The sequence below is a fragment of the Dicentrarchus labrax genome, unplaced genomic scaffold (assembly GCF_905237075.1).
Source record: "Dicentrarchus labrax unplaced genomic scaffold, dlabrax2021, whole genome shotgun sequence".
NCBI lineage: Eukaryota > Metazoa > Chordata > Actinopteri > Moronidae > Dicentrarchus > Dicentrarchus labrax.
The window spans coordinates 24,361,192-24,376,736 of record NW_026136708.1 but is presented as its reverse complement, the minus strand read 5'-3'; the positions used below and the strand labels follow the sequence as shown (position 1 = coordinate 24,376,736).

The 15,545-nt window shown below is 41.4% G+C and overlaps 1 protein-coding gene and 1 non-coding gene across 2 annotated transcripts in view; one reads left to right on the top strand and one right to left on the bottom strand.

Annotated features, from left to right (window-relative positions):
• Positions 1-15,545, bottom strand: part of LOC127368328 (interphotoreceptor matrix proteoglycan 1-like) — a 44,988-nt gene that overhangs the window by 4,468 nt on the left and 24,975 nt on the right. Inside the window, exons 13-15 of the mRNA XM_051408986.1 lie at positions 14,569-15,269; positions 10,146-10,365; positions 4,829-5,036 (exon numbers count right to left, since the gene is read on the bottom strand). Coding sequence (XP_051264946.1) covers positions 4,829-5,036; positions 10,146-10,365; positions 14,569-15,269 — 1,129 coding nt within the window. The remainder of the gene's footprint in view (positions 1-4,828; positions 5,037-10,145; positions 10,366-14,568; positions 15,270-15,545) is intronic.
• On the top strand, positions 2,184-2,297 carry LOC127368940 (U5 spliceosomal RNA). Its single transcript, XR_007885957.1, has one exon. It is a non-coding gene; the product is annotated as a U5 spliceosomal RNA (small nuclear RNA).

The window sequence follows — 15,545 nt, the reverse complement described above, 5'->3', positions numbered from 1 at the left end:
CCAAGCCGACTGCAACCCCACAGACTGCCTTCAATCCCCCAGACGAGACGGGAAAGCTGCTGCTGCCTTAAACATCAGAGAGCAGACCGACTTCCAACTGATCAGATATTCACATGGAACCGGTACCGCACATTCAGCGTATCGACTAAATGTCAGTAAATTAAATGTCTGACGTTGCTTCAGGTGATTTCCACCCTCATCGTCCAAAGAGTTCACTCACTCTTCATTTGCAGCCACGAGCAGGAGACTACACTCAGTTTAATTAAATGTTCTTTAAAAAACCTTATTTATTGTCTTTCTGGGCTCAGTTTGTCATTTTCAATAAATCTTCTGGGATAAATTTAATAAATCACGTTATGCTGCTAAAATGTCAGATATTAAGATTATTTAAGTGTTTTCATTCACTCCTGACAGTGTCCACAGATAAATATCGCACTAATTTCTGGTCAGATTTAAAAAGAAAATGTTAAATTTCCCCTCCAGAGATGATTTAAAGTATATAATGATTAATATTCAGTTTTTGCCCACGTAAAAAGTAAAAAGCAAAATGTGAAAAGTGGCTGGAAGCACGTCTAATCTTTCTCCCTCACTGAGAAATTCAGGATCTATGAATGAAAGAGCATCAAGATGGCTGCTGAGGAAACACTGGAGAGATTCACTCATATTCTCTGAGCCTCAGTCCGACTCAGACTCTCAGTATCAGAATGTTTGTTAGCTCGTACCCCACAGTGGGTCTAATCTGAAAATGTAATTTGTTCATAACTCGTCACCTCCAAGAGCAGTTTCATTATTTCCAATACTGCAAGTCAAGGTTCGATATTTTAGGGGACATAAACATATTTTTGAGTATCTTAAGTATATTTTCTGTATCCAGACTGCAAACTGGAAGGACAGGGAGAGTTTAAACACTGCTAGTGTAGCAGCAGAGGGACCCAGTGGGGAATACTGCCGGGGAGCCGGGCCCGAATGAGCCACAGAACCAGAGCAGGGCCCGAATAGTGCCTTCCCTATAGTGCCACACTCTAACATTACCACAAAATCAGTTAAGGAAAAGTAATCTGGGAGAGCTGGTGAATATTTATAGTCCTCAGAGGATGAATCCAATTCATGATTTCTTCCTGATCTTCACTGTAGCGCCACCCTCAGGACAAACACAGTACTGTGGAGCTGCGTTCAGATTGTAGTTCTCTGTAGTTTCAGTAACATCTCATTACCGACCAGGGGCTGAATGGAAATTCATAAAATTAAACTTGTACTGTCTGAAGTGCCTCAGCCTCATAAAGATAATAAGAATGTCACCTAAAAATATCCCTGCGAATGGTCCAGATGATGGGAAATGAATGTTTCAATAGAAAAATCTCTGCGGTGCTCTGTGTCAGGAGCCGAGCTGCTGAAGTCTAACAGGGTTGAAATTAGATTTTTCTGGCAGTCGAGAGGCAGTGGGTGTGAGCCGCTAGTTAATAAGAGAAACGCTTTCTATCTGTTAGAAATCAACTTTGATTTACAGCGGCGAGGGCCGGAGATGTGAGAGAGAGATTAGTCTGTATGTGAGTGTGGAAGACAAATAGAAGACAGAAGATATTCCAGAGCAACACAAACCTAATATTAAATACTACTAGATCCTGTACTCAAGAGTCCGTGTACAGCTGCTGGTAACCTGCATCCTGGCTGATCTGAGCTCAGGTGGATGGCTTTAAATACAGTGTGAACCACCACCAAAAAAAGGACAGGAATAATGGGCATTGACCACCACGCATCGACCCGGTACTGCAGTGCCGCCGGGAACGGTGCACCCTCCTCCTGCCTTGTGGAAAACCAAACGCCCGATTGCAAAGCGAGAAGCTCGTCTCCCCAACCGAGGCTGGACCCACGGACGAGGGTCGAGGTCGGTGGCAGTCTTTTCGTCCGGCAGTGGTGGGAGAACGCTCTGTGGGCTGACTGGTGTCCCTTGTGGCAACTCAGCGGGCTCCCAGTCTAAAAGCACTGTATGTATGTCAGCCGTTGCAGCTGGTGGCAATCAACAGTTATCCTTAAAACGGCTGGAAAGGGGGGGTGTGGGCGGGACCGGGGGAATGGCCGTGGCCTGGGATCTTGCTCGGCAACGAGCCAGAGGGGAGGCCAACCACGAGGGTGGTGGCTGGGACGACAGCAGACCTCGGCAGCTCTTGAGCACATGGCCGTACTTTCTCGGGTTTCTCTTCATAACGCACAAGTCTTTCGCCTTTTACTAAAGACTTCCGTGGAGAGGAACACCAATGAGTTAAACCTATTTTTGGCGGGTAAATACTAACGTTTAGTCAAAGGTTTGATGTTCACCATTGTAGTTTAGCATGTTAGCATGCTAACATATGTTATTAGCACTAAACACAAAGTACAGTCCAGAATTTATCCTGAGAGAACACGAATATGTGAATCAACAGCAGTCCATCCAATAGCTGCTGAGAGATCAGACCCAGAACCACAAATGTCAACCTCATGGTGGCGCTAGAGATAAACTGATGATCACCAAAGTCAGCAGGATACACTGTCTGCGTACCAAAGCTTTATGATCTAATGAACCGAATGAACAACCAGCGCTGCCGACCATAGAGCCACACTGTCCAAAACTATTATACACCAATGAGCCACAATGTTCCTTCATCACTATAAACACACACTGTAGTTCATTTATCCACCGACCTACAGCACCTAATGTGGATTCATCCGCAGCTGAAAATAGTCCCTACTAAATGCACCCTTTCCTCCTCCAGCTGTTTTATTACTTTTCTTAAAAGTGAGACTTGAAGACGCCCGGTTAGCTCAGTCTGTAGAGCTGGCGACCCATGTACAGAGTTGTTGCAGCAGCGTGGGTTCGAATCCACAGCCACTGACAGTCGGGAGTATTACTATCAGTCACAGTTTCAGAAGTGCTGTGGCTCCCCATGAGGCAGTTTATTAAACAGTCCAGGCACCAACTTTTAATTCAGTTAAAGTTTCATAATTGAATAAAATCTCCGGAGGACAGAAAAACTGTGCATGTGAACTGACACTTGGTTAATGAAGCTCTACTAATTAAGCTTCTGAGGAATATGAGTTTTTGATGAATGGACTGATATTTTTAGACTAATTGCCGGTATTTCAAACTTTTAACTTAACAAAAAAAATAGAATTTTTAATTTCTCAGCTGTTTATCGGTCGATGTTTTGGTCATTGGATTTTCCTTCAGAAACAGGTATTAAAGAACGAAAAGTGCTTATTTGATTTTGTTTTAAAATACAAAATAAATGAAGTACAAGGCGTTTCAGGTCAATAAGGGATGAGCGAAATTTAAAAAAGATTGATTTTCATTTTCTATTTCATATAACAAAAATTAAAATCACTAGAAAACAGAAACAGAAAAAGGCCTGTTTTTTATATTCTGAGACCGGATGTTGTCATTTACAGGACGGTGCGGGAGAAGAAACAGTACAGTAGACGGAATCAGCCGTGAGTCCGATCTCAGTGGTCAAATCAGCCGCACTCAAATTTAGAGGTACAATATCCAGCATTATGGTAAATGCGGAGAAACAGCGTATAACTTCCGGTTTTCAAAATAAAGGTATTTAGAGCCGTAAGCTATAATTAAAATATGTTACATTAAAGTGTTTCATGCGCCCGATGAATAAAAAACACTTTATATCAAGTATCTTACGCACCAGTGTGGAGAAATGCCAAAATAAAAGTCTCATATTATGCCTCCAGAGATCAATTGACCATATTTGAGGTACTGTAAAAACACTTTCCTCAATAATTCCTGGCTACGATGGTATATTTGACTCACACATCTAAGACTACAAGTATACTTAATATCAAGCATTTTTACTGTACCAATCTGGAGAAATGAAGAATAAAAGTCCCATATTTATACCTCCAGATTCCATATTTTCTTATATTTGAGCTACTGTAAAAACACTTTGCTCAATAATTCCTGGCTATGGATGATATATTTGACTTCTACACATCTAAGACTACAAGTATACTTAATATCAAGCATTTTTTCAAGCTCGTTTTCTGTTTTTTAATAACAGCACTTGCTCACAGATGGTCTTTATTTACAGGTAGAACTCGTATTGACTCCTTTTTTAACGATGCAGGTTCATGATGAGGTGTCTCAGGTTTATTATGGTCATTGTTTTATGTGGGACGCTCCACATTCGCTGCATTGTCATGGCACATTGACTTCTGTTTTACTCTCGCTGTAACATGACAGCCACAGCCCAAAACAAAAAGCAGAATTTATCTTGTTTTACAGAAAATCTGACGATGTGAATGAGGAGCTATAATACAATTAAACATTTCTAGGACAACACAGATTATTTCCAGGATTTTTGGTAATTTTGATAAAATTCCAGGCGTATAAAGGTGTAAAGTTGTGATTGAGAACACAAACAATTGGGTATTTACGCATCCAGCAACTACAAGGCATCATTAGCCTTCATGTGGAGTAAAATAAAAATTTAAATATGGGGCCTTATAGAGATCGCTGCTGGAGCCAGCCTCAAGTGGCCTTTAGAGGAACTGCAACTGTGTTACAGAGGTTGCTGCTTGGATATGAAGGCATGTTTGTGTTCACCTGACTGATATATGTCCAATATTAGGTTAATGAGAGTCTGAACCAAAACAGTAAATTTAACCCAAAACAATGAGCTAAAATAGAGTCATTTGTCAATATGAAAATATTGTTTGATGCAGCTTTAATGTAGATTTTGATAAGAAAAACCTTTTCTCCAATTGCAGTGTCAAAAATCTGTTTTTTAATTTTAGTTAGCGCTTGTTGCAGGTCGACAGGTTACAGTGGGTATTAATTTACCTGCACAGGGCTCCGTGTCCGGGAACTATATGACACTCCCCTCCTTGGCAGTAGTCCGGCTGAAGGACGCACAGACTCTGACAGGGCAGGCCGTCCACCGACAGGAAGCCTGGCTCACACAGACACTGAGCCTCCTTTGTCCGGCCGTTCACCATGCAGCGGGAAAACTCGTCGCAGGCCAGGAACTTGCAGGCGTCGGCCTGATCGGCTGCAAGGAGGAGAGGAAGGAAACCATCATTAGTATTCATACAGCATGTGTGTGTGTGTGTGTGTGTGTGTGTGTGTGTGTGTGTGTGTGTGTGTGTGTGTGCGTCTTCCTCCAACCACCCTCCTCTCTCCAGGAGGTGCTGAGGAGTGTTTGATTTTAATGAGATCCTCAGCTTCTGGTCGGCATTGAAATGTAAGATTTAGCCTCTGGCGTGGACGGCTTCCGAGACTAAACGTCAGATACACTCCGGGGAAATTAGCATGTTTGGAGGGTTTCAGAAATGAAGTGTACGATGTGTGGTCAGTATCCATCTGTGTAACTGTAAATCATACATATATATATACACACATGCTGAGGTCAACATGGATGCACAGAGGGAGGGAGAGAGAGAGAGAGAGAGAGAGGGAGAGAGAGTCGGACCAATAGGGCAGCTGATCAGTACACGTCTCACAGTAAATATCCAGAAAACTGAAGGAACCAGAGATCATTCTGTCAGGTGCTGTTTTAAAGGTCAAACATGTTCAACACGTTCAACCTCAGTATTTAAGGTAGTTGAGAATAAAAGTCTGTGCGTACTGTATCAATCCTTTAACCTCTACCACTCCACCCTCCCCACAACAGATCCAGCAACCGTATTCAGCACATAGGAGTGAAGATTCATTTGAGATGCAAATTCTTTCTAGTCATAAATCTGTAATAATGTTTTGTTTGGGCAGATATTCAAATATCTAAAGTTTATAGTGTATAAGGGCTTAGAGCAGAGGTCGACAGTGAGTTAAATCACACCTCCAGCAGTGTTGGAAACAAATCTGTCCATGCACGATTAAATTCTCTATTTTCCTCTAAGACTTTTCTTTTTTATTCATCTCCATATAATTTTTTGCCAAGACTAGAATACGTGTACCGTATTTTCCGCACTATAAGGCGCACTTAAAAGCCTTTAATTTTCTCAAAAAAACGACAGTGCGCCTTATAATGCGGAGCGCCTTATATATGGATTAATTCTGGTTGTTATGGCAACCGTAGTCAGGAGCGTCGCGGAGTAATACACGTGCTTCACCATAATATTACAGTGTGTGTGTTTAAAGACCCCAAAATGGCACCTGTCAAGAGACACGCTTACGACGCGGACCTCAAACTCAAGGCTATCAGTCACGCAGTAGAACATGGGAATAGAGCAGCTGCGAGAGAATTCAACATTAATGAATCAATGGTACGGAAGTGGAGGAAGCAAGAAGATGACCTGCGTCAAGTAAAGAAGACCACACAGAGTTTCCGAGGGAACAAAGCGAGATGGCCACAGTTAGAGGACAAAATTGAACAGTGGGTTATTGAACAGAGAGCAGCCGGTAGAAGCGTCTCTACAGTCTCTATTCGACTGAAGGCAACAACGTTAGCACGGGACATGAATATCAATGTCTTTCGTGGCGGGCCTTCTTGGTGCTTTCGTTTTATGAAAAGACATAATCTCTCCATCCGCACACGAACTACCGTCTCGCAGCAACTGCCAAAAGATTACGAAGAAAAGCGCGCCACTTTCCGCGCATACTGCAAAAACAAGATCACTGAAAAGAAGATCCAGCCAGAGCACATCACCAACATGGACGAGGTTCCTCTCACCTTTGATATCCCCGTGAACCGCACTGTGGAGACAACAGGGACCAGAACAGTGTCTATACGCACCACAGGGAACGAGAAGTCATCCCTCACTGTAGTTCTCGGTTGCCAGGCTAACGGCCAGAAACTTCCACCCATGGTCATTTTCAAGAGGAAGACTTTGCCAAAAGAAAAGTTTCCAGCCGGCGTCATCATCAAAGCTAACCCAAAGGGCTGGATGGACGAGGAAAAGATGAGTGAATGGCTGAGAGAAATTTACGTCAAGAGACCGGATGGCTTTTTCCACAAATATCCGTCCCTATTGATCTACGACTCCATGCGCGCCCATCTCACCGATGCTGTCAAAAACCAAGTGAGCAAACTAATTCGGAGCTTGCCGTCATTCCGGGTGGATTAACTAAAGAACTCCAGCCGCTTGAAAGCTAAACTGCGAGCTTCATGGGAGCAGTGGATGACAGAAGGCGAACACACATTCACCAAGACAGGGAGACAGCGCCGGGCGACTTACGCCACTATCTGCCAATGGATCGTGGATGCCTGGGCTAAGGTATCAGTCTCAACTGTGGTCCGAGCTTTCACGAAGGCCGGAATCATCACTGAACTGCCAGGTAACAGCAGTGACACTGACACTGACTCGGATAATGACGAGAGGGATCCGGGCATGCTGGATGCCGTAATCGCCCAACTGTTAAACTCGGACACTGAAGATGAAGAATTTGAGGGATTTGTGGACGAGGAATGAACTGAAAAAGAGAGTGTATTGTGTTGTATTTTACGTGTTATAACTGAACAATTTTGAGAGTTATTGTGAATACGCTAACGTTTGATTTAGCAGTATCAGATTGTCTTTTTTTTACGTGTTACAAATGAACAAGGTTGGGAGTTATTGTGAATACGCAAACGTTTGATTTGGCGATATCAGATTGTCTTTTTTTTACGTGTTACAACTGAACAAGTCTGGGAGTTATTGTGAACGTGTTTAATAAAGTTTGACTGACTTATCTGACTGTTTTGTTTGGCTTAATGCGCCCTATAGTCCGGTGCGCTTTATATATGAAAAAAGTTCGACAATAGACCATTCATTGACAGTGCGCCTTATAATCCAGTGCGCCCTATAGTGCGGAAAATACGGTAGGCGTATGTGTTGCCACTGTTCAGGTGCAGAAGAATCTGTAGAAAAACGAGCACCGGCAAGTTTTAAGAACTCTGTTCAACTGCTTCAACTTGGTACCAAAGTATCGGTCCTCGTGTCATTCCCATTCTCTGTTATGTCTCACAAGTTGTGGCAGCAGTTTTTGGGTTGCTGCAGATACTTTGGAGGAATTGGAATCCATTAAGAACATTATGACCGTAAAAACATTCATGCTGTGATTTGGTATCAAAAGCTTTTGAAATTTGGAGATTTCTACATATTTTTGGTGATTGGATGGCGAGAGCTTCTGTTCTAGAGATTGTGCATAAGTGAAGTTTCTGTGAATACTTGAATGATGGATACGTTTAATGGAGTATTTTTTAGTGCTGTCAAACTATTAAAATATTTAATCGCGATTAATCACATTAATGTCAAAGTCGCAATTAATCGCAATTAATCACACATTTTTATCTATTCTGGTATCCATGTGCTTCTGTCTGAAGTCATCCATTGTCGTCAGGCTTTGACGAGGGGTTGGAGAATTCTCATCAGCTGTGTGTTTGGCCATCAAGTGGTATTTCAGACTGGACGTGCTGCGATGATAGCTCAGTTCACAATGACAAAACACACAGATCACTTTGGTCTTGTCAATGGAACCATTTGGCAACTTTTTAAAAGTAGACTTTCCATTCAGAATATTATTGGCATCCATTTTGGCGTCTCGCGCTCGCCATCCACTCAAAACGTAACGTCTACTACTCTTAAACACCTAAACGTGCCTGTTGTTTTGTTTCCGGTCTAGCTAGATCCACTGTGGTGTTGTAGTTTTTCTAACGTTACTAGTTGTTGCAACAGCATGTGAAAAAAACTACAAAGTGTGCTAGGCCAAAAAGAACGTTAATCTCGCCATAAAAAAATTGACGCCGTTAAAATGGGTTTGCGTTAACACCGTTAATAATGCGTTTAACTGACAGCACTAGTATTTTTACTTTCTGGTATTACCTCATCCTGATCCTGTACACGACATCTATTTCCTGATTGTCCTGAAAGAAGGATCCCTCCTCCATTTTATTCCATTTTAAGGTTTTTAGGGGAGATTTTCCTGACTCGAATCGACGGTCTAATTAGTGGTTTCCAATCTGGGGATCAGGACCCCCACTAGGAGTTGTCAAAGCTTCATAAGGAGTCGCAAGGCCTTTATGATTTTAAGGTGTCCTAGAAAACTAAATTAAAATACTTGATTAGTACATTTATGAGTAAGAAATCTCTGGAGGTGTCAGGGTGCACATTATAGTACTGAGTGTATTTAATCATGACCAGTGAACCGCCGTGTACGACACAATTGTTTCAGCAAAAACTTGATCCTCATTCAAGATTCTGCTGAAAACACAATCAGCCGCCACTGAGGCAAAAAAACATAGCGGCAGCACTTCTCCTCCCTGCTGCTCACTTCTCATCTTTATTACCATTATTCCAGCCCTGCAATGCTCTGTACAGCCCCTCTGTGTATTGGTGGGTTTGACATATAGACCTAATTACTTTGAATGTTTGTGATCTCTGCTCTCTGCCTGCATCTCATCTGTGGAGACTATTACAATGCAAAGCTCATGAGCTGCATACAGAGGAAGGAAGTGCTGATACAACAATGGGACTTATTATAAGCTGGTGGTTAGTTTTTTTTATCACCTACATAAAGAGATACAGTGAGATACACATCACTGTGTGCCGCTGTAAAGTGAGTTAGGAAGGTATTCAGTGGTTTAATGTGGAACAATGCAACTGTATGCACGACAAATACAAAATGCATCTTAGATGTTAACACTTACATCTATTCTCATGTACACCGATCAGCCCTAACACAGTGAGCACTGTCAGTGAATAACTCTGATTATCTGGGTATCAGGGCTCCTGTCAGTGGTGGTTTGTCCTCAGAGTTGATGTGTTAGAAGCAGGAAAAAAGGGCAGCGTGAGGACCTGAGAGACTTTGACAAGGTCTATCAAAAGTGGAGTGATGGCTGGCCCGTGTGGTCCGATCCAACAGATGAGCTACTGTAGCTCAAACTGCTGAAACAGTTAATGCTGGTTCTGATAGAAAGGAATATTGTATGAGTGCTGCTGGAGGGAACCTGAGATCAAGAATTTCATGGCTGCTTCACTGTGATTGTTGTGACAAGACAACTTGAACTTTCGATAATTCATAATAATAATAATAATAATAATAATAGCACTAATAAAAGCATTCAATGATTGGATTTTGAACACTTATTTACTTGTATTGTATTTATGTACTTTAATTTGCAGTAATTCTTCCAACACCTTCCTGGAGCGACAGATCAGCGTTCAAGTAAAAGGAGCCGTACCTGGTTCAACATCCAGGGAGTGGGTGTCGATCTGGATGTGCAGGTTCTTGGAGGCGGCGGAGCAGAACTCCTCTAGGACACAGTGGACGGCCTCAGTGATGTTGTACGGCACCGACTTGGCAAACTTCATCTTGCTGTTGACGACCACACTGCCCTTCCTGAAGTTCAGGATCTCCAGTTTCTTGAAGCCCGTCAGGTTGGCCTGCAGGAATGGCAGCAGCTGGAGACAGAAGACTAAAATCACTCTGTGGTCCACTTCTGTCATTTTCAAACACATTTTTCTCTGAGGGTGTGTGGGAGATTGAGTATCCCTCAGAGGAAAGAAGCTGTTAAACATTTGACAGTCAATTTGATATTAATGGCTGAGTGTTTGGTCCCATTTATCAAATCATTTGTCATTTATACACGAGAAGCTGCATAAATCATTCACACAAGGGAGACAGAAAGACTAAAAACTACAGATTACTCCATCCTGGATGGAGTTTTCAGACAGAACAAACAAAAATAGAATAAAGGGAATAAAAATCATGTAAATGCGGTTGGGGGGGATTAAATCGTCTTGTCATAAATTTCGTTTCATCTCTTCTGTCTAAACTGACAGAAGTCATAAATAACTTGATGCTTCCTCTGATGGGTCGCTATGAAACGGTCAATAAATCAAAAGTATTCATGTCATAAATTAATAGATACAACCTGATTTGTCCTGCACATCGTGTGAATGCCTGGAATTTCTTTCCACATATAGACAAATTTATTCATTTTCCGACTTGTTTCAGTGATTCTGGTGTTTTCCTTACTAGAATTAAAGGTTTTTGTGGTCGTTCAGGAGTTTAACAACTGCAGAATATCTTTTAAATCATACAAACATCTTTAAATAGCAAAGCTGCTTTGGAGGAAAAGAAAAATCCCCTCATTGGTTGAGTTAATCCTCCTCAGTGAGCCAGATGTCAAACAACCACAATTTATCTGCAGATGTGGTGAAAGATTTTAAAGTAATGTTTGCGTGCCTGCAGCACTAACGATGTCTTTCTCTGTCCCTTTAAAAGGACACATACTTCAACCAAGGCTGCACAATCCATTATTTATGGTCATTCATTAACAATTACAGTCACAGTCTCAAAATATGAGGTAATTTAGTCACAGACGTTTGATTAATTGATTAATTGATTATGGTGTTCCACAGGGAAGTGCTCTGGGCCCCACTGGTTTTCCCTTTGTGGAACATTATCAGTCAACATGATGTCAAATGTTTTATTGATTGTTATTGTTCAGATTTTTGTTTTTTATAATCCTTCGCTTATTATTACAATTCAGACAGAGGATTGGATAAGAAGTTCCTAAAAATATCAGAAAAAAACTTCTCTGATGAACATTCACAAGAAATGATCTTCCAAAAATTCATCAAAATCACTTTTTTTTTTACACAAACTCATTATTTGAGTTAAATGTTTATCAGTTGTTATTGTTATACATTGAATATGATGTGAAATATAGTCAGTTTACTCAACAATAGGAAAGGGGAACCACTGATCTAAACATCTATTAATCACAGGAGTTGGTATTCAGGGGTTACAGTGCGTCCTGTGCAATCGACTCATTGTAACTGTTGGTTTCAAGGTTATTGTGACACTAAATATACTAAAGACATAAAAATACAATTATTATTACAATTCTGTGGTTGAGTCACCTGACTACAGTAAGTGATAATGAACATTTATAGAGGCACATAAGTCTTATTTATGTGAATTCTCAAATGTTTATGGTCATTTTTGCATGAAAGCAGCAGAAGGACATTTATTTTGTATTTTTTTTGTTTTAAGAGAGTCACTCACCTCAAACCAGACAACAGCTGAGTTGTTAGTTTACGTACACACACTGAGAGGGGCCACGTTTCTGCTCAGCACACAATTAAACTGAAAAAATCTGCAATTTAGTTTCTCTAATTCCCAGGCGGCCATACATAATTACCTCTATTGATGCAGTTAACAGGACTGTTCAGCAAAATGAATAGTAAAATCTATTCAGAGAATATGGGTCTCTTAAGGATTTAGATATATATGCCCTCCATTCATGTGATTATTACTGGTTCAGCGATTAACCTGAGGACACAGAGAAAGGATGCTAGCTTGATTCCTCAGGTTAAACAGTAGTGCCCATGAGCAAGAGCTCTACCTTTTCTGAAACAGTTAATCCTGGTTCTGATCGAAAGGTGTCAGAACACACAGTGGATCGAGTTTTTGCCTTTGTGCTCTACAGGCTGTGACGCCCCAATAAATTTGTATTCTCAAAGACCAAAGTGGCCATGCCCAAACAATAATTTAATTCCAGGCTATTACCTTTCCACTACCCTAAGTTTTTTGCGCTCTAAGTTGAATATTACACTGACATTGCACATATCTTATATTGTAGACAATATAATGGTCGGAGAGTAAACCACAGAACACAACATGGGTCCAGTGTCTGTAGTCAGTTCAACCCACAGTTAAGTTCACCAGTGAGTCACTTAATGACGCAACAATAAAGCATTGGTATTGTTTCTAAGGTTACCTCCAATCTAAGATACAGATGCAGAACACAAGCGCACACTGAATGCTCTTTTAGAGCTGTGGGTTAACTGTTATCCGACACTTGGAAGGTCTGAGCTGTATTCAAATGGTTGCCATCTGCATCTTCACCGGTGGATGCCACTAAACTGCACACAGTCCGCTCCAGAGACAGCACAAGTTACCGTCTAATGATTCAAAGCAGCTGAGAGCAGGCAGCCAAAAGGGCATCAAAATGAAACTGCTGCCTAGCTGCTAATTGAATGGATTTACACTCTTGTTTAGGGAGATGTGCTAATCAGAGCTACATTCAAATGAGAGAAACTGGCAATAATGAAAAAAAACAAGTAAAAGAGAGAGTGTGTATGAGCAATCCTGTGAGTATTTAGGCTGATAACAATGGCAGAAATAAGAGTTCAGCTTCTTTCTTCAGACCTTATATTTTGAAATTTTGGAGGATGTTATAGTTGCAGATAAAAGTTAAGGGTAATGAAATACAGCCGTTGTAATACGGCCGGTTACCGTCTACAGTGTCTTCTCTTATTCACGAAAGTATTCCCACAGCACATCCTCTCTGCCTCATTAATTTAGCAGAGTCGTTGTTTGCAGTAGAAAGAAGGCTGTATTGCGCCTACCTGAGCTTGAAGTGATTATCTCAAAAAACAAATCAAAACATATCCATTCACAGTGGGTCTGAATCCGAGAACTCTTTCTGAATGAACACACAGCTACAAATGACAAGAGCAGCAGCTTGTGTTCATTCATTTGCTTTCTCTTTTGTCTGTCAAGTCATAATGAAATTCATACAGGAAGATCACACACCTTAACTGTCAGGAGCTGTACTTTTCTGCTGTCACAGGACAGGACTCTGAACTGAGGTTAGAAAAAGACTTTAAAATGATTTTTTGTTGAAAGTATATTTATAAAAGGATGTCAGCATCAGAGCTACGTGAAACAGCAGCTACAGGCAGACAGTAGATCACCTAGCAGACAGTTTATAGAGGTAGTGTCATAAAACAATGAGTACCTGGAAGTTAAAAGGTACAGTCTGTGATCTAATTGTTAATAAATGATTTCTCTTGTTGTTAGTCAGACAGTGGCTGGTTGGATAATTTTACCCAACCCTAGAACAGAGTTTTGTTGGACTGTACCGAATACCATTTTTAGGGCTCTGAAGCTTCAGAGAGAATGACCCAGAATATTTGCAGCTTTGGAAGGAAGGTCACAAGGTGTGGTTGAAAGCATCCCAAATAACAGATTAGTTAGATTTTAGTTGCTAATGTTCTTTGAAGCTTTTAACTCTGTCCCTCCCAAAGGACACTATGTGGAGAAGTTACCTTCAAAGCGGTCTGGCAGTCCAACAATGTAATAAATCCTTGAAATCCTTGTGTCCACATGAATCAAACAATCAAAAACTGCTTGTTTTATTCTTTAGGCTGAGGCATGGGTGTCTGGGTTTAATTGTAGTAATTCTAAAAACATGAAGCATATAATTTCATAAATTAACAGTTCAGAAAGGCGAATCAAGCCCTGTATGAAGATTTCTCTTGGTTAAAGTCATGCCTTTTTGTTCTTAATACCAAACAAATCTCACTATTAAAGGAATATGCTGAAGGTCGTGACCACTGCATTGTCCATAAATGGGTAAATGGAGTTCAGTTTACAGATTCAATTTGTGTTTTTATAATCTTTGACAAACCTTTTCAATTGAAATTATAAAAACTTGTAGTTTAGTATGAGTAATACTGATATTCAATCATATAAAATTGTAAATATTTGAGATATAATTCAAAATTATCGAGCTATACGTGAACCAAAAACTGCTCTGTTGAAGTGCTAAAGATGTTTTGAAATAATCACAAGCTTTCTGTTTCACTCACCACGTCTAAGAAGGTGTTCTCCAGGGATCTGTACTCCTGAGACGTCTTATTGAAGAGGTCCTCAGAGAAGTCCATGTTGGTGACGCGCAGGCTGAAGAACACCACCAGCTCCCGGCCCTGGGTGGCCGTGGTCATGGCGGGTGTGGTCAGGTATCTCACTGGAGGCAGGGCTGTGGCACCGACTGTGGTGTGTTCCTCAACCATGAGTGGGAAGCCGCTCGCCTCGTCTGGCAGTTCATTTGCAGCTGTGGCTGCTAAGTCCGTTCGATCCAGCTCCACTGCCAGGTCCTTTACCGACTCATCAATGACCTCTTCAGTAGCTGCCGGTGGGCTGGTTTGGGTTTCACCTCCTTGCTGCACTGTCTCTTCCCAGTCTTCATCGATAATGACAATGGCTGGCGCGCTTTGCTCCGACTCTGCCTCTGGCTCTGTGCTATCATCCTCTGAAGACTCCGGAGCAGAAGGGATTACAGATTGCTCTGCTACCTCAAAGAGTCCAGAGTCTATAGTGGGGCTGGGTGCGAACACTTCAGACACATCGACAGAAGCTGCCGGAGGTGTAGGGAAGGAGTCCAAAACTGGAGCTTGCGTTACACTGATGTCTCTTTCTAGGGATGAATCCCTTTCTTGCATCTCCTCCGGCAAGTCTTGTGTGACTTTGGTGCCCTCTGATGTGTCTTGCTTGCCTAGAGCTGTCACCTCTTTGAAATGTGAGGCAAAAAAGTATGAATTAAGTGCTCAGAAAGGATTTCCACAAATTACAAAAATGTGCCCGCTGAGTGAATTATACATAATACATTCAAACTGCTTCATGCTGACTTTTCACTTTAAGTCCCTACTTTTGCAATACGACAATCACCTAGATACTATTCCTTAGTATCTGGTATGATCCAGAAATCCTGTCTTAAAGACAGATACATCGTGTATCACAATATCTTTAGTGCTGAACCAACAATGTAGAGAAAAGTATTTCAAAT